The 25838-nt window shown below is 49.3% G+C and overlaps 1 protein-coding gene across 1 annotated transcript; it reads left to right on the plus strand.

The window, feature by feature from the left end:
* Window positions 1-8749: 8749 nt before the first annotated feature.
* RBP3 (retinol binding protein 3) lies at window positions 8750-19233 on the plus strand. The gene is made up of 5 exons (XM_004765887.1): window positions 8750-11794; window positions 14050-14240; window positions 16175-16317; window positions 17749-18086; window positions 19144-19233. The coding sequence occupies exons 1-5, from the start codon at window positions 8750-8752 to the stop codon at window positions 19231-19233; spliced, it is 3807 nt and encodes a 1268-aa protein (XP_004765944.1).
* Window positions 19234-25838: the final 6605 nt, after the last annotated feature.

A 25838-nucleotide genomic window follows, 5' to 3' on the forward strand; every position in this document is an offset into this window, starting at 1 on the left:
AAGGAAAAGAGCAAACTGCAGAACGAGATGAGCAGTGTGATCCTCGTTATGTCAATAAAAACCCACCGAGGGACATGCAGACACACACGGAAGTAGTCTGTGAAAGAATGAGGAGGACATACGGCAAATAACAGGAAGGTAAGGAATATCGAAAAGACAGCTTGGTTTATCCATAAAGGTTGTTTTTTTTTTTTCCTTACTTCTGTGATTAAAAAAAAAGAAAAAAAAGATACAAGAAAAGCAGTGATAAACAGGTGTCAAGAGTGTTGGTTTGGGGTGGTTAGCATTGCTGGGTCTGCAGAGCTAGACGGTGGGTATGTGAGATTGGCTGTCTCAGGACTCCAGTGTCATGTTCACATTCTGGAAGCCGTGCTGGGCCCCACCTCCCAGAGCCTTCAGGGTCTTCTGTGTCAATGCTGGACTCTCCTTCCTTTGCTGGACAAGGCTCCAGCCAGGCAGCAGCTCAGGGGGCTGGCATGTGGACACAGGGGGGTCTGCACAGGAACTCAGGACTGAGCAGGGCAGTGTCCCAGTGCCACTGGGAGTAGCTGTCACACACACACACACACACACACACAACACACAACACACAACATGGCAGAATAACCTTCCACAGAAGATTCCAGGATCCAGAAGAAGAGATATTGAAAAGACATGGCAAGACTCCAACAACATATTTGACCAAGACCTCCTTTCTTGGAAATTGTGAACTAGGATCAGTGAACAGTATTCTACAAGGGAAACTACTGACAGATATGTGCCACACAAATAGTGAGAAACGGCAGAAGCTAAGAATAAACTGAGACAAGTGTAGGTCCCAACATACCAGCTAAATGCCAAACAATGTCCAGCAGCCACAGCCATGCTGGCCCCAAGGGTGGGGTCCCAGGGCCACCCACCAGCCCAGAATCCCAGTGGCAAGTGGCCTGTGAGAGTTACTACCCTATGCAGTCTGCCCAAGGGCAATCCTGGGGACCTCCTAGGAGGCAGGATGGATTATGCACAGCATATTGGCTACGCTGGGAAAAAATCTGTTGGTCTGAAATTGCATACACAGGCAGAGGAGCCAGCTCCCAGACCCCGGGGGGATCCCATGTTAGAAGTTTCTTATCCTGCCAGACCACGCAGGGAATGCACGTCCATAACACTGGAAGTCAGTCTCCATGAAGATCCATCCATTGGACTATGGATTTGCTCATCAGATCTGGAAAATCATCCTTAGGCTGCAGATGATGATGATGACCAACATTCCTGTTAACTGTGTCGCCATTAAAGCAGAGTGTGAGCTGCTTTTAAATTCTCCACTTCCCATGTTCTGTCTCTGACCATTTTTGCCTTTCCCTCTCTCTTTGTTTTACAATAAGCATCATTTGTTTGGAGAGATTTAAATTAAATGTAAAGAGACAGGGGACTTGGAGGTTGCAAGTGACATCAGTCAGGAGACAGCAGCAGCCAGGGCTGATAGAGGATGGAAGACAGAGGGGTCCTTTAGAGAAACAGACCCAGGACTTCAGGAAGACACTCTGTGTCGGGACCCAGAGGACACAGAGCACAAGGGTTGTTGGCATCATTTAACAGGATCTCAACCCTGGCTCTGCCCTGGGGTGAGTATGGGCCTTGAAACATGGCCACGACCTAGTCCCCAGAACCCATGAGTGTAGCCTTATATGGCACAAAGAATGGCTATCATCTTAGTGGCAAGAGATGTGAGGAAGGATTTTGAGAGGAGATCCATTCTCTGGATTATCCAGGTGGGCCCTAGACGCAATCATGTGGATCCTAATGAGATAAGGAAGAGGATTGACGAAAGAGGAGGAGGCTGTGTGACCACAGAGAGAGAGATTGGAATGGTGCCACCACCAGAGGCTGGAAAAAGTGAAGGTCACGTTGTCCCCTAGAGGCCCCAGAGGGAATGAATCCCTCTCAACACCTTTATCTCAGACTTCTGGCCTCCACAACGGAGAGGGAATACATTTTGTTTATTTTAAGCCATCCAGTTTGTGGTCATTTGTGACAGGCGCCACAGAAAACCAATACAGAGCATGGCCCTATCCTAGTGGCCCTGGGACTAGACTTGTGTGTACCAGCTCTGTGTTTGTTTCTCAGCCATGTAGTCTGCAGAGCTGAGCATGTTCTTAAGCACGGAGTGTAGACTCAAAAGCACAGTTTGATCCTAACTACACACAAATGTGAATACACAAATGTACACACATATCTGTGTGCAAACACATGTGTATCCATGTACACCCACACATGCACAATGCCCAGCAGAGATGGGCCATCCCCACTAGTCAGCATAGCCCATGCTCTGGGCCAAACCCCTGGACTGCTTAGACCTGGGAAAGAGGACAGCACAGTCCATTATTTAAAGTTGAGGATAGAAGATAATGAAGCAAACTCTCAAACTCTCACAGGATCACCGAAGAGGAGAGGCTGTGCTAACCCAAGCACAATTCTTGGAGGCCGTGGTAGAGCAGATGGACGAGTGAGCTCCAGCCATTCTGGAAATCTGGAGAACATGGGCTGAGAAAGTCTATATCCGACTTCATGTTTGGTGAGACGTAGGACACTATTGGGGCTAAAAATCCAGGGACAATGGGATGAGGAATATATGCTTTAGAGAAATTCAAGTCATTTGCAGCATGAATTTGTGGCCAATGAAACTATTTTTTCTGAAACCCATTTGCAGAATACTCAAGGGTTCTCTGAGCTTAGACTGTTCTTGGAACAATCAGAACACCTCATGTGAGTGTAAGGACTGAATACCTTTTTGGAGCTAGTTTTCAGTTCAAGTTTTCACCTGGCTACTTATTGTGTGTTTGGAGAAGAATTCTGACCTCTCCAGGACTCAGTTTCTCCACCTATAAAATGGGAACAATACCACCTGTGATGGTTAATTTTTATGTCAAGGAAGCTTGGTGCCACGTTGTTTGGTCAAACACTAGTTTAGATGTTGCTGTGAAGGTATTTGTGAATGTGACTAACATTTACTCTCAGTTGATTCAAGGTGAAGCAGATTATCCTCTATAATGTGAATGTGCCTCATCCAATAAGTTGAAGGCCTTAAGAGGAAAGACTGAGGTTTTCTGAGGAAAAATAAATTCTTCCTCAAGACTAAAACACAGAAATCACGCCTGAGTTTCCAGTCTGCTGGGACTGGCACTATAAATTCCAAACTTGTGATCCCACACAGTTGTATGAGCCAGCCAATTTCCTAAAAATAAATCATTTTTATTATCTATCTATCTATACATCTATCTACGTACCTTGTTCCTTGGGTCTACTACTAAAGATCAAATGAGAAAGTGCTGGGACTACTGGATTTTCACAAGCAAAAGAATGAAATTGTACCCCTATCTCACGTCATATACAAAGATCAACTCAGAATGGATCAAAGACCTAAACATAGGACCTAAAACTATAAAACTCTTAAAGAAAATATAAAAAGATGGGGAGCCTGGGTGTCTTAATGGGTTAAGCCTCTGCCTTTGGCTCGGGTCATGGTCCCAGGGTCTTGGGATTGAGCCCCACATCGGGCTCTCTGCTCAGCGGGGAGCCTGCTTCCCCCTCTCTCTCTGCCTGCCTCTCTGCCTACTTTTTATCTCTCTCTCTCTCTCTCCCTCCCTGTCAAATTAAAAAAAAAAGATCTTTAAAAAAAGAAAATATAAAGATAAGTCATCATGACCTTGGATTTGGCAAAGGAGTCTTAGGTATGACATCAAAAGCAACAGCAACAAGAACAACAACAAAAAAAACTAGATAAACTGGTGATCATCAAAATTAAAAAAAAAATTAAGAGATCGTGCATGTGTGTGAGCAGGGAGGCAGAAAGGGGCTTAGGGAGCATCTTAAGCAGGTTCCATGCCCAGTGCAGAGCTTGACATGGGGCCCAATCTCAAGATCCTGAAATCATGACCTGAGCTGAAACCGAGAACTGGACACTTAACTGCCACCCAGACACCCCCCAATTTTTTTTAATGTGGACTTCAAAGGACACCAGCAAGAAAGTGAGAAGATAACCCATGGAATAGAAGGGGATTTTTGCAAATCACGTATCTGATAAGGGACTTGTACCAGAATGCTTATAACTTAGTAATAAAGGGGAAAGTGACCTAATTTAAAAATGGGACAAAGAACCTGAATAGACAGTTCACTAGGGAGGATATGCAAATAGCCAATAAGCACATGAAAAAATTGTTGGCATTGCGAGTCATTAGGGAAATGCAAATCAAAGCTACTTCACACTCGCTAGGATGGCTAATATCAAAAAGCCAGAGGATAATGAGTGTTGACAAGGATGTAGAGGAATCAAACATTCAGACGTGCTGGCAGCAACGCAAACTGGTGCAGCTGCAAGGGGAAAATGGTTTGGCGGTTCCTCAAAAAGTTAAACAGACGATTACTGCATGACCCAGCAATTCCACTCCAAGACATCCCCATCAGCCCCAACAAATATGCAAAAGATCTAAACAGATACTTCATCTTGGAATATATACAAATGGCCAATAAATATATTAAAAGATGCTCAACACTATTAGTCATCAAGGAAATGTTAACTCAAATCATAATGGGAAATCACTCCATAGCCATTAAAATAGCTAAAATTAAAGTCGGACCATACATACCAATTGTTGGCATTGATGTGGAGGAATTGGAAATCTCATACACTGCTGGTATAAATTTAAATTTTGGAAAACCAGTTATTTCTAAAAATGCTAAACATGCATTCCTGCCCTGGTGAAAATAAAACCATATATCCTATACTTAAACACACACTGCAGCTGCGTTTGTAAAGTTACATGTGGAAGCAAGCTGCAGGTCAGTCAACCCAAGAGTGGATAACAGATGGCAGTAGATCCATACCATGGAATACCACTCAGCAATTAAATAAATAAACTAATGGTGCCCTCAACAACATAGGTGTGTCTCAAACTCATGATGCTGCGTGAAGGAAGACAGGAAGGGGAAAAAAAAAAACAATACACATGTTATAATTCCATTTAAGTTCTGGACAATAAGAATGAATCCACAGTGGTGAGAGAAGGCAGATCAGTGTCTGCTTGGAGATGGAGATGTAAGGGGGGGTTGCATAACAATGAGGCATAAGAAAAATTTGAGGATGAGGGCAATGTACATGATCTTGAGCTGGGTGATAGTTCCATAGGAGAATACACATGTCAAAACTCACCAGACTGTACACTTCAAATATGGTCAGTTCCATGGGTGTCAGTCATACATTAATTAAGTTGTTTTAAGAAAAAAAAAAAAACAAAAACAAAAAAACAGAAAAAATACACATTTACAGATAACTTAAAAGTTACCATCCCAATGTTCATAGCAGCAATGGTCACAGTTGTCAAACTGTGGAAAGAGCCAAGATGCCCTTCAACAGACAAATGGATAAAGAAGACACGGTTCGTATACACTATGGAGTATTATGCCTCCATCAGAAAGGACGAATACCCAACTTTTGTATCAACATGGACAGGACTGGAAGAGATTATGCTGAGTGAAATAAGTCAAACAGAGAGAGTCAGTTATCATATGGTTTCACTTACTTGTGGAGCATAAGGAATAACACGGAGGACACTGGGAAATGGAGAGGAGATGTGAGTTGGGGGAAATCGGAGGGGGAGATGAACCATGAAAGACTGTGGACTCTGAGAAACAAACTGAGGGTTTTGGAGGGGAGGAGAGTGGGAGTTTGGATGAGCCTGGTGGTGGGTATTATGGAGGGCACATACTGCATGGAGCACTGGGTGTGGTGCATAAACAATGAATTCTGAAACACTGAAAAGAAATTTTTTAAAAAGTTACTAAAAATATGATAAAGGAAACAAGTGAACAAATACACATACTCTTCCGATTCAGTGAGCCCAGTTTTGGGAATTTACAGAAACAAGAAACACTAGTCCTTAAGAACCCATCTTTGAGAACATTTATAATGATACTGTTTATAGAAATAAAAACAGAAACAACTTAAAATCTCTCTCAGGAGGAAAATAGATCAGTAAAATGGCTACAATGAGTCATTGAAAGGATGAACTTTATGTATATGCTTCAGCAGTGAGATTGTTTCTGCTGTATGTTTAAGTAAGTAAAACAAAAGGCAAATTACCATGTATACACAGTATGGACTCTATGTGAACACAGATGACACTAAATGGATGGATGGATGGGTGGGTGAATGGATGGACATCCTTAGATGAACAGACTGTACATCTCCTATATATGTGCATTCGTGTATGAACCCAGAGAAAAGAGAGGACAGTCACACATTAAACATTATTTATGTATGTGTAATACACATTATTATTGGCTGGATTGGAACAGCTTTGGAAAAATATTGTTCACACATTTATGAATTATTTAACTTGTAAAATGAGTATGTTTTACTCTTATTTTTTAAAAAGTTAAAAAAAGAAAAAGGATTAAAATAAAATAAAGACAGGATATAACTTGCCTTGAAATGCATCCAAAAAATACGCTAGTTTGAGATTTAGAGAGAGAGTCAGAGAGACAGAGGTGAGATAAAGAAAGGGTAATAAAATATCAATGTTAAAATCTGAGGACATGGATATTTGCTGTACTGCTTGAAAATGTCCATAAAGAACACAGAAAGAAAGATGAACTCTGGGGAGAGAATTTTCTCCCACTGGCCTCTGGCCACACCCGCAGGAGGAAACACCATGTCTCCCTGCAGGCACTAACTCTGCCCCTGTGGTGATATGCGACGCACCTCCATTCTGTTGCCCACATCCTCTGCGAGGCTCTGGGCCATCCATCCCCACAAGTCGGTGCCCAGCAATGGCTTCAGGCATCCCATCCTATAACTGCATTTTAAGAAGAGTCCAGGAGAAGCACTTTCCCCAAAGAAGGACTTTTTCCTGGTCATCTTTATCCTCTGCCCTTCCAGGTCCCAAGGCTTTGCCTGAGCTCAAGCAAGGACAGAGAAGTGCTCTCGGAGGGCCGGGATGGCACACTCTGACATGTGACTCCCCAAGTAGAGGCAGATCAGAAGGCCCAGTCTTCCCAGTGGGGGCTAAGGAGACCTTATTGTTATAATAAATCAGGCTTACCTCATTGGCTGTGAACAGTGGAGTGATGTGACCATATGTCACTTGGGCATTAAACAAATCCTAATGAGCTAAAAATATGTTTGTTTTAGCTAATTGACCTCTTTGGCCTTCATAAACCACTTGGTAAACATCCCCAGATAATGAGTTCCAGAGAGCAGATTGTGGTTCTCGAGGGTGCTGAGAAAGCCCCCTGTCCCTGGGCACAGCTCCTGCAGCTGCCTGCTGAGGCACACGTGTGCACCTGCTAGCTGTCTGCAGGCCCCTAGGAGGATGTGTGGGGCTAATGGGGCAAAGTGAGTTGAGGGGAACCACTCTTCCAGCGCTCTCCCCGGCTATGCGTATTCTGAGCGGTGGGTGTCTGTTAAATATGGGAAGTGCCCATCCCCAGAGAGATGCGGAGACAAAGCAGAGGCTCTTGACGTAGGGTCCTTGGCAGGTATTCTTGGAGATCTCGGGCAAGTCAGCTGCAAGCATGTCAACTTCCATGTGGGAGGGAGGCTTAGAGTCTGGCTGGTCACCTGAGACAAGCCTGTGTTCTCTGTGCAAGTGGGGGAATGATCTGGAGGCCTGGGAGGCCTGGGACTGCAGAGACCCAAGTTCTACAGCTGGGTTCTCCCTGCAAACACCAGGCCATGGACGGAGCCCTCAACCAGCAGGGGCCTTCTTGAGCCAGGAGCATGGAACCTGTTAGGTCACAGAGACCACCTCATCAGACCTGGAATCACTGATCCCGTGGTGTCTGGAAGGCAGACACCCCACCCATACACCACATATACCAGTGAGGTCCAGACATTGTATTCTTACTGTTGGAAAGGGGTTGGGGGGCCAATTCCCTGGATGCATTAGCAAGACATAGAAATTAACTTCCACCTCTGAAGTGGATGGCAGCCTCAGACTCAGCCTCTGCACTGTCAGAGCCGACTACACCACCCTCCCCAGACTTGGTCTCAATGTCTCCTCAACCCCCACCTAAAATGATGGGCTGCAGGGAGCTACAGAGCTCCATTTCTTCAGCCATGCGGTGGAGATCATTTCCACCACGGAGAAATTACCAATAAGGGAATGCTCCCTTCTTGCTTGAAACCAAGAGATGCTTTACGCATAGTTTCTTACTTAATTTAGATAATAAGTAAGCCACTTCCCTAAGGCCACAGAGTAGAGAGTCACAGAGCCAGGGCTCCAATGAGTCCTACCTAGTTACTGGCATGCGGATTACCTGGTGTGGTGAGGAAATGCTGTTGAGAGCCAGTTAATAGTTCTTATTTTGCTAGGCTCTAGTAAAAAAAAAAAAAAAAAAAAAAAAAAAAAAAAAAAAAAAAAAGGTTACCTTGCGAAGCGTAGCGCAGCGCCTGACGTGTGGCAGGAACTCAGAGTAAATGGTAGTTACTCAGATTACTATATACAGAGGTGGCACAGCAAGACGAGATCCAGCGCACCTTCTGGGTCAAACCACTTGGGCCCCTGCTCCCCAGTCCCCAGGGCTGATGCGCTGGAATTAGACAGGATTAAAGGCTTACTGGAGCTGGAAGCCGCACCCCAACTCCCGAGTTTAGCCCCAGACCTTCTGTCCACCTGCTGAGAAGGACGAGGGAGGAAGGCAGCCACACAGCAGTGCCGTGGCCTCACGCATAGTCTAGGGAGCTTTTGTGCAGCTCTCCTGCCGGATCTCCATGACGAGAGAATGGGCCCTGATCTTGTCCACGCTGTTCTGTGGTCTGGCCGGCCCCACGCACTTGTTCCAGCCAAGCCTGGTGCTGGACATGGCCAAGGTCCTCCTGGATAACTACTGCTTCCCGGAGAACCTGATGGGGATGCAGGAAGCCATCGAGCAGGCCATCAAGAGCCGGGAGATACTCGCCATCTCAGACCCGCAGACTCTCGCCCATGTGCTGACCACTGGGGTGCAGAGCTCCTTGAATGACCCTCGCCTGGTCATCTCTTATGAGCCCAGCACCCTCCAGGCTCCCCGGCAAGCTTCAGCCCTCACCAACCTCACCCAAGAGGAACTGCTTGCCCGCTTGCAGAAGGGCATCCGCCACGAGGTTCTGGAAGGCAACGTGGGATACTTGCGTGTGGACGACATCCCAGGCCAGGAGGTGGTGAGCAGGCTGGGGAGCTTCCTGGTGGCCAGCGTCTGGAGGAAGCTCATGGGCACCTCTGCCTTGGTCCTGGACCTCCGACACTGCACTGGGGGCCACATTTCTGGTATCCCCTACTTCATCTCCTACCTGCACCCAGGGAACACAGTCCTGCACGTGGATACCATCTACGACCGCCCCTCCAATACAACCACTGAGATCTGGACCCTGCCCCAGGTCCTGGGAGAAAGGTACAGTGCGGACAAGGATGTGGTGGTCCTCACCAGCGGCCACACGGGGGGTGTGGCTGAGGACATCACTTACATCCTCAAACAGATGCGCAGAGCCATTGTGGTGGGCGAGCGGACTGTGGGGGGTGCCCTTGACCTCCAGAAGCTAAGGATAGGCCAGTCCGACTTCTTCCTCACTGTGCCGGTGTCCAGGTCTCTAGGGCCCTTGGGAGGGGGCAGCCAGACCTGGGAGGGCAGCGGGGTACTGCCCTGTGTGGGGACACCAGCGGAGCAGGCCCTAGAGAAAGCCCTGGCCATCCTCACTTTGCGTCGGGCCCTGCCTGGAGTGGTGCGGCGCCTTCAGGGGGCCCTCCAGGCCTACTACACACTGGTGGACCGTGTGCCCGCTCTGCTGCACCACCTGGCCAATATGGACTTCTCTGCGGTGGTCTCTGAGGAAGACCTGGTCGCGAAGCTCAACGCAGGTCTGCAGACTGCGTCCGAGGACCCCAGGCTCCTGGTGCGGGCGGTCAGGCCCAAGGAAACTTCTGGGCCGGAAGTTGGAGAGGACGACCCTCCGGAGGTGGTCCCCACGGTGCCCGACAATGAGGCTGCCCGGCGAGCCCTAGTGGGCGCTATGTTCCAGGTGTCCGTGCTGCCCGGCAACGTGGGCTACCTCCGCTTTGACAGCTTTGCCAACGCCTCGGTGCTGGAGGCGCTGAGCCCCTACATCATGAGTCAGGTGTGGGGGCCCCTGCAGGACACGGAGCACCTCATCATGGACCTGCGCCAGAACCCCGGGGGGCCATCCTCGGCTGTGCCCCTGCTGCTCTCTTACTTCCAGGGTCCTGACGCCGGCTCCGTGCGCCTCTTCACCACGTACGACCGCCGCACCAACGTCACGCAGGAGCACTTCAGCCGCATGGAGCTGCTAGGCCAGCGCTACCCGACCCAGCGCGGCGTGTACCTGCTCACCAGCCACCGCACAGCCACCGCCGCGGAGGAGTTGGCCTTCCTCATGCAGTCGCTGGGCTGGGCCACGCTGGTGGGTGAGATCACCGCGGGCAGCCTGCTGCACACCCGCACGGTACCCTTGCTGGAAACGCCCGAGGGGGACCTGGTGCTCACGGTGCCCGTTCTCACCTTCATTGACAACCATGGCGAATGCTGGCTGGGGGGCGGCGTGGTGCCTGATGCCATCGTGCTGGCCGAAGAGGCCCTGGACAGGGCCCAAGAGGTGCTAGAGTTCCACCGCAGCCTGGAGGCTTTGGTGGAGGGCACGGGGCACCTGGTGGAGGCGCACTACGCCCGGCCAGAGGTCGTGGGGCAGACCAGCGCCCTGCTGCGGGCCAAGCTGGCCCAGGGGGCATACCGCACTGCTGTGGACCTGGAGTCGCTGGCCTCCCAGCTCACCGCAGACCTGCAGGAGATGTCTGGGGATCACCGCCTGCTGGTGTTCCACAGCCCCGGTGAGATGGTGGCCGAGGAGGTGCCCCCACCACCTCCTGCCGTCCCCTCCCCAGAGGAGGTATCCTACCTCATCGAAGCCCTGTTTAAGACAGAGGTGCTGCCCGGCCGCCTGGGTTACCTGCGCTTCGACGCCATGGCTGAGCTGGAGACAGTGAAGGCCATCGGGCCACAGCTGGTGCAGCTGGTGTGGCAAAGGCTGGTAGACACGGCAGCGCTGGTCGTCGACCTGCGGTACAACCCCGGGAGCTACTCCACCGCAGTGCCGCTGCTCTGCTCTTATTTCTTCGAGGCAGAGCCCCGCCAGCACCTCTACTCTGTCTTTGACAGGGCCACCTCAAGGGTCACGGAAGTGTGGACCCTGCCACAGGTGGCCGGTCAGCGCTACGGCCCCCACAAGGACCTCTACATCCTGATGAGCCACATCAGCGGGTCAGCCGCTGAGGCCTTTGCTCACACCATGCAGGACCTGCAGCGAGCCACGGTCATTGGGGAGCCCACTGCTGGAGGAGCACTCTCCGTGGGCATCTACCAGGTGGGCAGCAGCCCTTTGTATGCCTCCATGCCCACGCAGATGGCCCTGAGTGCCAGCACAGGTGAGGCCTGGGACCTGGCTGGGGTGGAGCCAGACATCACTGTGCCCATGAGCGAGGCCCTCTCCACAGCCCGGGACATAGTGGCCCTGCGTGCCAAGGTGCCCACGGTGCTGCAGACCACTGGGAAGCTGGTGGCCGATAACTATGCCTCCCCAGAACTGGGGGCCAAGATGGCTGCCAAGCTGAGCCGTCTGCAGGGCCGCTACTCCAGGGTGACCTCAGAAGGGGCCCTGGCTGAGATGCTGGGTGCCGACCTGCAGATGCTGTCTGGAGACCCACACCTGAAGACAGCCCACATCCCCGAGGATGCCAAGGACCGCATTCCCGGGATCGTGCCCATGCAGGTGAGATACGAGGGGCACTTAGCCTAGGACTCTGTGCATGGTGCAAGACAAAGGCCTCCAGACTTGTTTCTGGGTTTAAGGGCTCACCAGTCACACCTTTTCCTTCCTCTCCTCGTGTCATCCCTTCCCCTTCTCGCATCCATGAGGTCCCTGAGCAGCTCTGTAGAACACTGGTACCCACAGGAGCTCAGTGTGAAAAGCCCTCGTAGAGAAGGAGTTTCACTCTTAGCGGGGCAGAAGGCAAGTGTTTGCAGCACTTCTTATAGTCAGTGGTAAGGTAAAGGTCAGGTCACGAGAAGTCACAACAGTTTCCTCCTCTAGCAACACGGGGTTTGTGTTTGTTCTCACCACCTGCCCACCTCGGGAGGTTGCAATTTGTGGGAAGGAGTTGAGGGGGTAGAGAGAGAAGCAGACAGAAGTCTTGGCCTCACAGTTGCCTCAGAGTTGAAGCATGGAGCTGGGACATGAGCTGGGGCATGGTCAGGGGTGCCGAGGCACAGTCCCAAGAACCACAGCCATGAGGAGGCCCCAACTGTCTTCTCCTCCCCTCCCACCACGCATGTCATTGGGGTTTCCCTATATCTGGAAGGAGCTCGCTCAGTGGGTGTGCACTCTGAACCGAGGGCCAGCTGGATGGGAAATTTGGAGCAAGGCTATTGTGATCAGTTTATTTGAAGCCAGTAAGGATGTCTGGGGAAACATTGGAAAGTTGTTTCAATCAAGGTTGAGGATTTCCGCTGCCGGGTGGTTGAGGGACAAGTTCTCCAGACCCTTGGCCCAGATGAACCAAGGGTTCCCCAAACGCTCCTGTCAGCTAGGAGCTTCATCGAAAGGCAGCATTTGCAATATCTCTCCACCTGGTTTATCATCCATCATTTCACTGCATTGTCTTGAGTAGGCAGGGCAGATTTTGTCTCGGGTTCCCTGGAAAGCAGGTCTTGGATGCAGGCAGTTTGTGGGGGAGGCAGTCTCTGAAGCAGGAGGGAGCAAAGAGAGTGGGAAGGAGGGAACCGGGCAGGGGGACAGGTGGGTGCATTATTGAGGCTGTTGCTTCTGAAGATTCCAGTGGGATCCTAACGAGTGTGGGGAAGACCTCCGGGGCTGTCCATCTGCAGATAAGACCTGCAGCTCCTGTCCTTCATCCCCCTGCCAATGTGAACTCTCTCAGACTCTGAAGCAGCTTGGAGAAGTCTTGAAGGAGAGGGTGGCAAGACGTGGAGTATGCCAGAGGCAGGCCCCTGTAGCCAAGGCCGGCGGCAGCCAGAGTCAGAGGAGAGCTAAGGGCACCAGAAGCAACTACTGCAGCATCGCCATTCCCGTTTTACAAAAAAGTGAATGGAACCCCAGAGGGGGTGCAGAGGAGAGAGGTCAATGGTCGAAGAGCTTGAGACCGAGGGCAGAGGAGGCCTGGGAGGCCAGGCGTCCCAGTTAATAGCAGTGTCCCTGTACACTGCTTGCTCTCATTCCAGCCCACAGAGCCTGTGCCCTTCTAGCAGTCCTGCAGAAAGAAGAGGAGGCACAAGGCAGGTTGGGGGAGCCTTGTATGTGCCAGCACTGTGCTAGGCTCACAGGCCCACCAGATTCCAAATTGAGGACTCACCCCTTTCCAATAGAGCCAGGGTTCATGGTTTAGAGTCACATGTGGATTCAGCTTCTATACCAGCTTCTACACTGGCTGTGTGACCTTGGGCAAGTTACTTAATCACTCTGTGTTTCAGTTTCCTCATTGAAAGGATAGGGATGCTACAGGGTGCCCTGAGGGTGATGGTAAGGGCTCCAATATGCTCAGCCAAACCCCTACTAAACTACTAAAGACTCAGAGGCCCAGGAGCTAGCTAATGTCTTCCTCCCTTCCCCAGGGAAGGAGAGGAAGTTGAATTCAGAATCATCAAGGTAGTGTCTTGTGAGGTCTGGGTGGGAGGAGGAGTCAGAGTGGAGACCATGACACCTGGGCCTTGCAGCTCTGAACAAAATGGCCCCTGGAGTAGGGTTGGCACACAGAGTGTTCTCTGTAAGGAGTCTGCCAACCACATCCTACCAAACTCGGGTCCACATCCCAGGCCCATGACCCACATAATGTCCTAGATTCTCCACTGGAAAAAGTCTTGACACCTACTGCCTTTTTCAGAAGTGTTAGTCCCCTCCCGGCCCTCCGTGTCATTCATGTATAAAGGAAAACTCCAGTGCCCACTTCCCCGAGTTGTAAAACCTGCTCCTTCGCTGACACCACCCTACCCTCCCCACCGATCTTTCAGATCCCTTCCCCTGAAGTCTTTGAGGACTTGATCAAGTTCTCCTTTCATACTAATGTGTTTGAGGACAACCTTGGCTACCTGAGGTTTGACATGTTTGGAGACTGTGAGCTGCTCACCCAGGTGTCAGAGCTGCTGGTGGAGCATGTCTGGAAGAAGATTGTGCACACGGACGCCATGATTATTGACATGAGGTCAGTGGTCCAGGGAGGGGGAGGTGTGGGCAGAGGTCTCTGGCCCTGGGGGTCCTGGCTTCATTGGCTGCAGAGAGCCCCAGCAATGGTGGTCTTTTTAAGCTTCTCAGATGACCCCAATGTTAATTCCAGGCTGAGAGTCACTGGGCTACCCCTTGACTCCCAGGCTTGCCTGGTCATAGGATTCAGTGGAGAGAGAGGGACAAAGGAAGACATTGAGAACAGACTCTCAGGCCCCAATGTCATCCTACTGAAACCAGAGCACCAGGGGTGAGGGCTCCTCATCTGTGTACTTGAAAGACATCATCCCAGGTGATTCTGATGATCAATGATGTTTGGGACATCTAGGCCACCACCTGCAGCTGTGCCTCTCATGTCATACAAAATCAGCCTATGACCACTTCCATCATGAGAATTACAAAGCCAGAGTCCCGTATGTCAGTTGGCTAATTGAATTTAAGTAAATTTTTAAAGAAAGAAAGAAGAAAGAGGCAAATCAGAGTTCCCCTCTTTCTGCCTGCCTCTCTGCCTACTTGTGATTTCTCTCTGTCAAATAAATAAATAAAATTTAAAAAAAAAAAAGAAAGAAAGCCAGAGTCCCAGAGAGAATTTTCAAATTAGCCACTATTCTTGCAAAAAGAATTTTTTGCATCACAAAATGACTGTTAGAGGGATGCTTTCACCTAGGGACCTCTCTCCTAGAGCAGGTGGGAGAACACAGTCCGGGCCTACAGGGACCAGGCCCAGGCTTCCATGATTGCCCTGGGCACCCTCTGTGGACACAGGGCAAGGCAGACTGTTCCCCCACTCCCCACCCCACTGAGCCAAAACCTCCACCACCAGCTGCATGAGGGAAGCTGCCAGAATTGATGGAGTCATGACCTGCAGCTCAGCCATGGCTCTTGGTCATCACTAGGGGGTCTGGATCTCAGAGGCTTTTTCTCCCTGGAAGAGGAAACACCTCCCAGGACTCGTGTGTGTGTGTGTGTGTGTGTGTGTGTGTGTGTGTGTGTGTGTGTGTCTATGTCCAGAACTTGTGCTCGAGTGCTTCTGTAGTACTCCTGAAGATTTTATCCTTCAAACATATATTGAACATGCAGATGCTGCTCAGGCTAAGTCCCTTTCTGCTGAACTGTGAGGCCACATTTGTAAAAGGAAGTGGCCCAGCCTACAGGTGTGCTTTGCTTAAAGACCCTTCCACCCAGAGATTGGGGGAGGTTCAGATGCTGAGGTCACAGACCCTAAACCCTGTCCTAAGCCCTGTCAGGCCATCCTAGACCATCAACCAGAAGAGACTCCTCATATATTACCAGCCCACATTTCTTGTTCACAAATAAGAAGACAGAGGCCCAAGTAGTTCACCCTGTGCATGTCCTAGGATAGGCACAGGCTCTACCCTCCCCCACCCCATTGCCCCACCCAATATAGTTCCACAGTTCTGAGCACTCCACTACACTAAGTGCCCCATGAGGACACAACAACAAAAAAGTCCAGTGGGTTTTGTGGAATTATGGAGAATACAGCTAGGGAAGGCTGCATCCTCACAGGCATCAAGGGTGCAGGAGAGCCGTCCGTAATCAGTAAGTGGGGAAAATTTATCAAAAATTTCACAACTCCATGACTTGTCAGAGGCTTTAATATAATTTCTACAGTATATACCATATAATGTATTAATATTTTATCAGAAGGGGTAGTTATGGCATTCAATATTTTCTATACAAATTTGACCACAAAGTCTCCTTATTCTTAAGACTTATATGCTGGGAAATACCAACCAAGGAATTCTGCAGGAGGAAGATGGGGCACTAGGATGGGGCACTGAGGCTGCCTGGTATTAGTGTCCTCCTCAAGGCAGAGATCCCAGGCTCTTCAGAGGGGAACTGAGGACCTCCCTGTGAACTCCTCCCTAGTGGTTCCTCCTTCCCTTCCCTCAGATTCAACATTGGCGGCCCCACTTCTTCCATCTCTGCCCTGTGCTCCTACTTCTTCGATGAAGGCCCTCCAATTCTGTTGGACAAAATCTACAGCCGGCCCAATGACTCTGTCAGTGAGCTCTGGACCCACTCCCGGCTCGCAGGTATGTGTAGAAGATTTCCTTTTCCTGTTCTCACTCCAGAAGCTTCTGGAAAATCAGGGAAAGGAAAGATAGATTGAGTTCAAGGAAAAGTAATAGTAAATGGGAATATAAAGCCCCTGCCCTATGCTGTGCACTTTTACAATGATCCTTAATCCCTGCAAAATGCTACCATTATATTTAATTTCTAGAGGAGAAAAAATGAGTCTTAACTGAGTTGAGTATCTCATCCAACATCACCCAGCTAGTAAGTGAAAGAGCCAGAATTTGAACACTGGTTTGTCTAAAACCAAAATGCCCTCCATTCTCACCACTACAAGCATCAGACTACAAAACAAATCCCAAACTAGAAAGATCCCCCTGCCCATCGCCAAACCCTAGATGGTGTCTAGCGCCCACCCATCCTGCCTGAGCTCCCAGCAGAAGCTCGGAATACTTGCTTGAAGAAAGTTTGTGACTCTGGGCCCAGAGCAGTAGCCAGAGGAGCAAGTGCGGGCCCAGGGGTCTCACAGCTCCATTGTGGGTGACAGGCTTACTCTGACTCCCTTGCTCAGCATGACAAACCAAGGAACTTATACTCCCATCCAACAAGGGGCTGGGGGACCAACGGTGGGGGATGCATATTACCAGAAAATCACCCCACAATTCTCACTGGTACGCCTTATCAAACGAGGATTTAAGGGGAGCTGCAACACATACGTTCAAAAATACTGTAAAATGTAAATAAAAATTAGAACCAGGTGAATTGTAAATTCAAATAGACATTCAAAACCGAGAGGTACAAATGACTCCAATCTGCAGATCAGGAGGCCCTAGAATTGTGGAGTCTAACCTGGGATCTGTACACCACACTAAGCATGGAAACAGGGCTCATATGAACTGAGATGCGGAAAGTGGAAAGTGTACACCAGATTCGGAAGACTTTTTATGGAAAAATAAGGATGTAAAATATCTCAATAATTTTTGTGGATTACATTTTTGAGCTCTACTGAGTTAAATGAAACATTATTAGGATTCATTTCGTCTGTATCTTTTCACTTGTTTAAAGTGACTCCTAGAAAACTTAGAGTGACATCTAAGGCTCACATTTTGGCTTGTGTCGCATTTCTATCAGATATCGCTGTCCTAGAGATTGTTGCCCTGAATTTTCACATTTGGCTCTTCCTGGATTCTGGAGTAAAAAGTGAGACTGGTCAGGTTAGGCATTCTCATTATTCATGAAGAGGAAGCACCTCGTTTTCTGGGGCACACGTTCTCATCTCCATTTTACAGATGCAGAGCTGGGGCTCAGGGAGGAGTGATTTGCACGTGGACACGAGGTCACAGAACTAAATTCCAGGCCTTCCTCTCCGCTGGTCCAGACAGCATGGAGAAGGCAGGTCCCCCGGGGTACTGACTAGTACTCGCCATCTTGAAGGACCTTCTATTTTCCAGGTGAACGCTACGGCTCCAAGAAGAACGTGGCCATTCTGACCAGCGCCCTGACAGCCGGCGCCGCAGAGGAGTTTACCTACATCATGAAGAGGCTGGGCCGGGCACTCATCATTGGGGAGGTGACCAGTGGTGGCTGCCAACCACCGCAAACCTACCACGTAGACGACACCCATCTCTACATCACCATCCCCACGGCCCGCTCAGTGGGGGCTGCGGATGGCAGCTCCTGGGAAGGGGTGGGCGTGGTGCCCCATGTGGCTGTTCCTGCTGAGGCAGCCCTCACCAGAGCCAAGGAGATGCTCCAGCACACTCTGCTGAGGGCTAGGCGGAGCCCCGGGGTGGGCGGGACTTCCAGGCCACAGACAAAGGGCGCTCCAGCTCGGGGTCCTGCCTGAGGCTCCGAAGGGCAGCAAAGGGGGCTGCTGAACTCTGGTAGAGTCAGAGCTGGAGGCACCCTTGGAGTTCATCCAGTGGTCTCTTCACCACTGCCAACATCTCTGTTTGGGCCTCTAGGGACAGGGACCTCACCCCTCAGAGGCAGCCCCCTCCATAGTAGTTATTTTGGGGAGGTGAGGCCAGGGGCACCTGCATCCTTGCTTCTTAATGGCCAACCCCTGGTCCAGAGCAGCTCCAACCAATAGAGTTACAACGAGAGTCGCAGGTACCAGCACATGCGCCATTTGTCATTTTCTAGTAGTAAAAAGAAACAGGTGATACTTATTTTCATAGTGTAATTTATTTAAGCAACTATATCCACAGTAGTGTCATCTCCTCAGGATAAACATCATGAATGAGATGTTTTGCAGGGAGACTTTGAAAGTTGGTATGTAGTCTGCACTCACTGGGTATTCCCTTCCTCACACACATACACCCAGTCCTCGGGGGCTGCCTCCAGCTGGGGGATCCCCTGTGAGACAGCACAGGCCCACAGGCCAGGGACCACCCCCACTTCCCCAGCACATTGTCCCCCTCTCTTCTCCCTGCATCTGTACCTTCCCCGTGCTCTAGGATTGTTTCTGTCACCATCATGCTTCTCCAGAGCCATGACCTCCTACTCACCCCAGCTCCTACTGCCCCCCACTTAGCACAGCACCTGATGCCCAAAAAACACACATGAGTATCTGGCAGCAAGTCTATTTTCCTCCAGATGTCAGTCCTTAGACACTTGAAGACAGGTCCAGTTTCACTTAGAATCCTCCCAGCCCAATTCTATATGGCAAGTCTCTCATCCGTTCAGGTGTTCCTCCCGTGGCCTTGTTCTCCAGCTTCTGCCAGGGACCAAAAAGTGAGCTCTAGTGCCATGCATAGTTACAACTTGAGGGGAGAGGGTGCCCTTCTTGGCCTCGTGCAGTCTATCACTGTGCTGACTCCAGCAACCAAATGCACTCCTAACAGGAAGAGAAGCTGGCAGCCCTCAAGACCTTTTCCAAGGCCAAGCAAGCCCCAGAAGGAGATGGGAAGCTTGGGGGTAACCTGGAGGAATGAGGCCCCTGGCTATCCCTGGGATCCAAGCAATCTTACTCTGCTGGGAATCACCAGGGACCCTAAAGTAAGACACTTCTGCTACCTGCCCAAAGTCATGGTAGGGATGAAGCTGGAATAGTGGGGACATCCACAGCCCCCAGTTAGTGCTCTCAGAGTCTGGGATCCAAGATGTCTAATGAGGATAAAGTCCTCATGTCATCTGGGCTTGCTGTCTGGTGAGTCCATCCTGGGGCTGCCATGGGTGACGTCCCCCAGGGCACTGAGCTGATTTCACTACTCAACGCTGATTTCACAGCCCCCTCTCCAGGTCCCAGAGAGCTGTGGAATCTGAGCACACCCGTGGGTCACCACCAATATCTAGGGACATGGTCACCTGGAAAACCTTGAACCAACCCTGTCTAAATAGGAAAGCTCTGTTGGAAGGCACTCCAGTTCCTCTTCCTTCTGCTAAATTCAAATAAGGTTAAGTGCATGATTGAACATTAGTGGGAGCATGGATACAGGGATCTCACCCTTTTCTTCATTAGACCTATTAATAATATCCGAGCAGATGTGTGACACCCCTACATGCTTATATTCTAGGGGTTCTCTCTCCTCCCTCCTCCTTCCCACCCCTCCCCACACATAGCTATCTGAGGACCACCTAAATCAAACAATGGTTCCTCTGGGTGGTAGAATCAGGGGTAATATTTTAATGTGTATGTCTTTATACTTTTCTTTTTTTCTTAAATCCTTATAATTAAGCATAGATCATAATTTTCAAATGTAGCAGTCATTATTCCAAAAATGAAATAAATAAAACAAATTACATCTTGAGTCACTAATCACGCCTTAGTGATCACTAGTAATTACGTATTTTTTTCCATGGGTTTTCTTATGACATCATTTGGATGTCCTTGATTTACACAACTGACATTTATTGACAGTTGATTTTGTTTAAGGTGTCAGGCTAGGTGCTGGGGGTCTGCCAACGGCACACATCTCCATGGGTCTTAAAGAGGGGAAGGGATGGGGTAGCTCTTAGGGTAGATGACATAAATATTTGTCTTCCAAGCTTCACAGTGCATGGACAACCATTTCTTTTAATGGAACACATCACAAATTTGCACGGGGGCCATGTTAATCTCTGTATCCTTGTGATTTGTGTGTATGTGCTGTTGAAGCGAGCACTGGACAACCATTCTTACCATTTCAGCAGGAGTCAGCTGACACTCAGTTAAGCTCAGTAATTCACAGGAGGTCACATGGGTAGCACAATGGACACGTGTCCTCCTTTAGGCCACCCAACATATGCACCCCCTTTAAATGTTCAGAGAATCGTTCCCCATATGAACGGGTGGGAAACAGACTCACTAATAGCAGTGAGGTGTTTGGGAGCCCAGGTTCAAGACAGAAACTGTCTTGAACCTGTCCTGGGGGAAAGGCCAGGCCAGCCACTTCCTAGCTGTGTAAGCCTGGCCAACTTGCTTCATTTCTCTGGGCCTCGGTTTTCCCATCTGTACAATGAGAGGCGTAATAGCACCTTTGGGGCTATGAAGATGAAATGAACCAATCCAGGGTCCAGCCAATGCCATCTAACACCACTTCCCCACCATTAAGCTGGACACAGCAGAAGTTCACTTTCCCAGCTCCCTGGCCAGTAGGGTATAGGTACAAGGTCTTTCCTGGGCCAATCAGAGAGGTTTCTATGTAGAATATTCCATCAGTGTAAGCAAGTTGAATGTTTAAGCAAGGGAGAGCTGGGCAGCAGCTGTGGCCAGATGCCCAGTGTGCAGGGCAGCGGAGTTATATCCCCACTCAGCAGGAATGAGAGAAACGTTTTCCAGAAGCAGTCCCCTGCCTGACCATGGCTGAGGTCCTGCTGAGTAATTCATTTTTCCTGCCCATTGTCCACCCCAAGCCCTCAGCATGGCTCTCCAAAACTGGGTGCAGGTCAGGCTCCTCTTAAGACCTCTTTTTCTGCTTCCATCAACCACAGACTTTTTTTTTTTTTTTAAACAACACACTGCTCTGTCTGGTGAAGCTGGGCTAGGGGATAGGTGAGCTTTGAACCCACACCTGCCTGGCTCCAAAAACCCTGCTGTTTCTACCATATCATGAAGAGGCCTTGGGCCTGGTCTGGGAAGAGGGACTAAGGTGGGAGAAATGGACCAAAAGGGTCCTGTTCAGACCAAAGAGAAAGCGTCAGTGTTCCTGAACCAGTTTTCTTGCATTGTTACCCGCTTGGAGACAGAGAACTCAAGAAATAGGAAAAGGAAAACAAAATCCCACTAGGCCTCTCTTCTAGTGGGAGAGTCATGTGACCCCCAGCTGTCTAGGAGCCTCTGCTCCAAAAGACTACAGGCCTCTTGAGCTCTTGATACCCCAGTATGAGCTCATCACCTCTACCTTCTCTCACCTTGCTTGGCTAAGGCCTGCTCCTGTCCCCAAGACCCTGTCTTGTGCACAGCCACACCTCCCTCCTAAGATTAGGGCAGAGATCTGAGAACTAAGCCAAACTGCCTCCTCTCTACCCCCACCCCACTGTGTCCACACAGTCACCAGGATGATGAGTTGTCTGAGTTAATAGCACTCTGCCCTGGGCTCACCTGGCATGCCCTGTCCCTTGTTTTGGGGTCCTGGCTTGCTTCTTAAATCCCCACTGCAGACCCCTACCCCCATTTCTGTGATTCAGCCTGCAGTCAGGGCTATAGCTCTGACATGAAACCTTCTCAGGTCTCCCCCTGCTTAAGAACTAACCCCCACCAAGGTACCCACCGACCTGCAGTGAGAAGGGCTGAGCCAACCTGTCCTCCCCATTTCCCAAGGTAACCCCAGCCCACAGACAGGCTGTACCTTCACCGTCCCGATCCTTGATGGAGACTTGTCTGAAGCCTCCAGTCCAGCAGGAGCCAGGGACCACACTAGAGCATCAGAGAGAAGGACCCCAGCCCTTTTTCCGTCTTGCCCTCCTTCTTGCTATGTCTCTGCATCTCCCCACACAGCCATTGGCCATGTTTGCATGTCAGTGAGGGCCTTGGTTATCCACACACCTTCATTTATCTTTGTATTGTGTCATGTTCGTCACCATACAGAACATCATTAGTTTTTGATGTAATTAGTGTTCCATGATTCCTTGTTTGTATATAACACCTTTAATGCAATGAGAGGACATGGCTCAGAAAAAAAACACTTGTGGGTCAAGAAACTTGCCTAGGAGATCCCCACTGGAGGGCGCCCATCTCTTGCCTCCTGGGCCCTATAGGATTAGCCGCCACCTGGCCTGAGGACCTCCTTTGCTGATGAGGACAGCTGGCAGTGAAAATAGCTTGCTAATCCAAGCAGCTTAGAATCGCAAGGGTATCAGAGGCCACTGGCTTCCTGTCTCCCTCCCCCAGGAAAATACAAGACAGCCAGGGAAGAAAATGTTAAATTTAAGGAACCCCAACCCTCCCCCCAGAATGTACTGCCTCCCAACCCCCATTCAAAATTGGTTTCTGGAAATTCTCTCCTGGGAAGTGGCACAAATCAAAACACTGTGGAGAATAATTTATTTTGAAAAACCAAACATTTTTCTATGGGATTTATCTCTTACAATATGATATTTAGTCCTTTCTCATGACTTCTACTACCAAAAAAAAAAAAAAAAGCTATGCAATTAACCAAGGTATATAAAACCCTCTCTGAAGATAAGTGGACTGCTGGGGAGGCACGCTGCCTCCAGGGGGCGCCAGCACCTTTCAAGAAAAGGGAGGATGTCTGGTTCAACCTTAGAACAACTAGTTGAGTGTCAGCTCCTTGCGGAGGTTCTCTTCTTCTGCTCAGAAGAATAGGGCGGTTTGTGTGCGATTAGCAGGACTGGGCCCAGCACCCAGCCTCTTCCAAGTCTGGATACGTAATAGTCAGGGGTCTCCAGCTGGCCGTTCCTCTCCCTCCCCATCACCACCACCACAAATGTACTTCCTTAAGTCCATGTTATTCTGTCCATCAGCTTTCAAAAACCAACTGAATCACTAATTTCACATATAGTACTTATTTCTAGCCTTTCTTGAGGCCTGCATTCATCCTGTGACTGAAGAACTTTCTTTCACCCAGGACACAGGAATTCTAGGTGTCAGAGCCACCCTCCTTCTTCTTCCCTCCCCTTCCCTAAGCCCAGGGGACTTCACTCATGTTCATTAATCTAATTATAGAGTCATTTGAGTAGGATACCCTGTCTTTACAATCTAAGATTCAGGAACTGGCCAGAAGTTGAAATCTAGGATCCAAGCCTTGTTAAGGTTTTACTTCTTGTCCAGATAAAAACAGGGAGGTATAAAGCAGATTTTGGTTACAACCGAGAACTAAAATCGACCTGAATTCAGAATTCCTCATTAGCACATTTTGTCCTGATTCTAAACTGAATGTCTGTTTCTTGGGAGATTAAGATATACATTGCCATGGTCCCAACCACTAGAAGGTATTTTCCCTCGCCTCTTCCAAGAAATTAGCCAAGCCTTTCTGTTCATTGACTCAGTGGTTTCTGTGTGACATCAGTAATGACAACATGGCCAGAAAAGAGCCAAGACCCAAGATCCTGGAAGAGAGGAGGAGTCTAAACACATTGGAAGACAGGGACAAAGATACCAGTGCCCCATGGGGAGACCATGTGACCCTCAGGGAGGCCACCATCCTAGGTGGGGCACATTGGGGGAACTTTCTGTGAACTTGAAAGACAGGGGAGGAATTTGAAAATGACGAACGGCATATCTTACCAGAACCACAGGACTGGGATACAAAGCAGTTCAAATTAGATATAGAGAATTTAAGGAATGTTGTCATTCTTACCCCAGACTTAAAGAAGAAAGTTCTCATCTGCTGATGTGATGTTTTGTGGCAACTTCACCAGCCAACTCTTAACTAGTATGGAAGGTGGCAGAGGGAGCTTTAAAAAAGTCATGATTCAGAGTGACTACTCTGGAAGGGCAGGAGAGAAGAAGGGATGAGACAGGATTTGACGGCTAAAGGGACTTTGGGAATCCAGTCTGGTGACAAGTAGGAGCTGCCACATTCATAATCTGTAAATCATCATTTCCACAAGTCATTTTGGAGTTTGTCAATTTCAATGGCTGCAAAGCAACTTGCGTGTCCATTACTTATTAAACAGACTGCATCTTATAAAGTTGGGGGATGATGTTCTGTTATGTTTCTTCATAACTTTTATTTGGTTAGCTTTAATATTTTTCAAAATGCCTCCCTTGCTTTAAAATGATGGGGTCACTGTTAGCAGTAATTCTGCGTGTGGCTATAGCCAATGTTCTTAGAGGCATGAGGGCACATCACAGAAGATGCCCAGGCTGACATTTCAGGGGTCCCAGCCTTGACCTCACCACTGCTTACCCTGCTTCACTTTGCAGGTCTGCTCATCAGGGGACCTCAGTGCTCACTGCTATAAAGTGAGAGGATGCAGGAGAGCTCTAGAGTCCCTTTCCATTCCAAATTTCGATTCTGCTTTAGTGTAGTGCACTTGTGCCTTTCAAAGTGATTTCACAGAAATATGGACCAATCCAATAAGCCAGAAGAGGACAGCAGTGCACATAATCTGACAGTTGTCAAAACACTTATGAGCAGCTGATTCCGGGTTTGTCAGGGGTGAGACTGGAATCAGGCATCTCATTCATTCATTCATTCAACAAATATCTGTTGAACATCTACTACGTTCCTACATTGTTCTTCCTGCTGCAGATACAAAAGTGAACAAAGTCAAAAATCCCTTGTAGAGTTTATGTTCCAGTAATGGGAGAGACACTGTAAATAAGACAAATCAGTAAACTCATGTAGCATACATGATAATAGAAAAGTGTTCAAGGAAAGGGTGATAGGAAATGTGGGCGTGTATGGAGGGTGCAAGGTGAAATTTTAGAAGCGGTTAGTACCTGACCCTTAATCCTATTTGTAAACCATCCATGATGCCACATAACCACATGCTGAGCAGACACAAGGCAGGCTGGGAAGGATGTGAGCTCAGAACTCGGTGGTCCTGGGACTGTATTCTTGCACCATTTCTCCTGAACCTATGATCTTAGAAGAGACGCTTAACCTCTTGGAGCTTAGTTTCTTCTGCAGTAATATGGGAATTAAAGACCTACCTTCCACGTGTGTCATGCAGATTCAACCATGTATGTCCCTGAATCATGGAGAGCCTCAGGTTCACACTCCAAGGGGAGCCACATGGGATGGCAGAGGAAGGAGGCTCCCCAAAGGTTCAGTCCCCTTCTGTGGGGAAAGGGACCATCTTACAGAGCATCCCTTGTCTCTATCAGGGAAGGGAGCCTGCAAGTATGGAGGTGCTCCGTTGGTGCCAGCAGGGAGCACCGCTGGCTCCTTCCAGATGCAGAGGGTCCTTCAGGAGGTCCTCTCCTCTCCTCCAGACCACTCTTCCCCCTGCAGCCAGAGGATTCCCCGAAGTGCCTCTTAGAGCCAGCAGTCCTGTGCTTTGACCCAAACTCCTGTCCTTGGAGGCCTTCCTCCATCTCCATCTCACTCGGTTCTCACACAGACCTTGTAGCATCCTAAAGCATCTGTAGCTATGGTGCCCCACCCCAATCCAACACCCTGCATCTAAACCTCCAGCACCTGCTGAACTT

This window comes from Mustela putorius, unplaced genomic scaffold (genome assembly GCF_011764305.1).
Source record: "Mustela putorius furo isolate JIRA1106 unplaced genomic scaffold, ASM1176430v1.1 tig00003909_pilon_pilon_pilon, whole genome shotgun sequence".
In the NCBI taxonomy this organism is placed as follows: domain Eukaryota; kingdom Metazoa; phylum Chordata; class Mammalia; order Carnivora; family Mustelidae; genus Mustela; species Mustela putorius.

Bases quoted from the DNA above. Each gene is read 5' to 3' on its own strand.
- RBP3 (XM_004765887.1), top strand. From the start codon at position 8,750: ATGACGAGAGAATGGGCCCTGATCTTGTCCACGCTGTTCTGTGGTCTG. The intron at 11,795-14,049 runs GTGAGATACGAG...CCGATCTTTCAG, and splicing joins CCGGGATCGTGCCCATGCAG to ATCCCTTCCCCTGAAGTCTT. The intron at 16,318-17,748 runs GTATGTGTAGAA...TCTATTTTCCAG, and splicing joins GACCCACTCCCGGCTCGCAG to GTGAACGCTACGGCTCCAAG.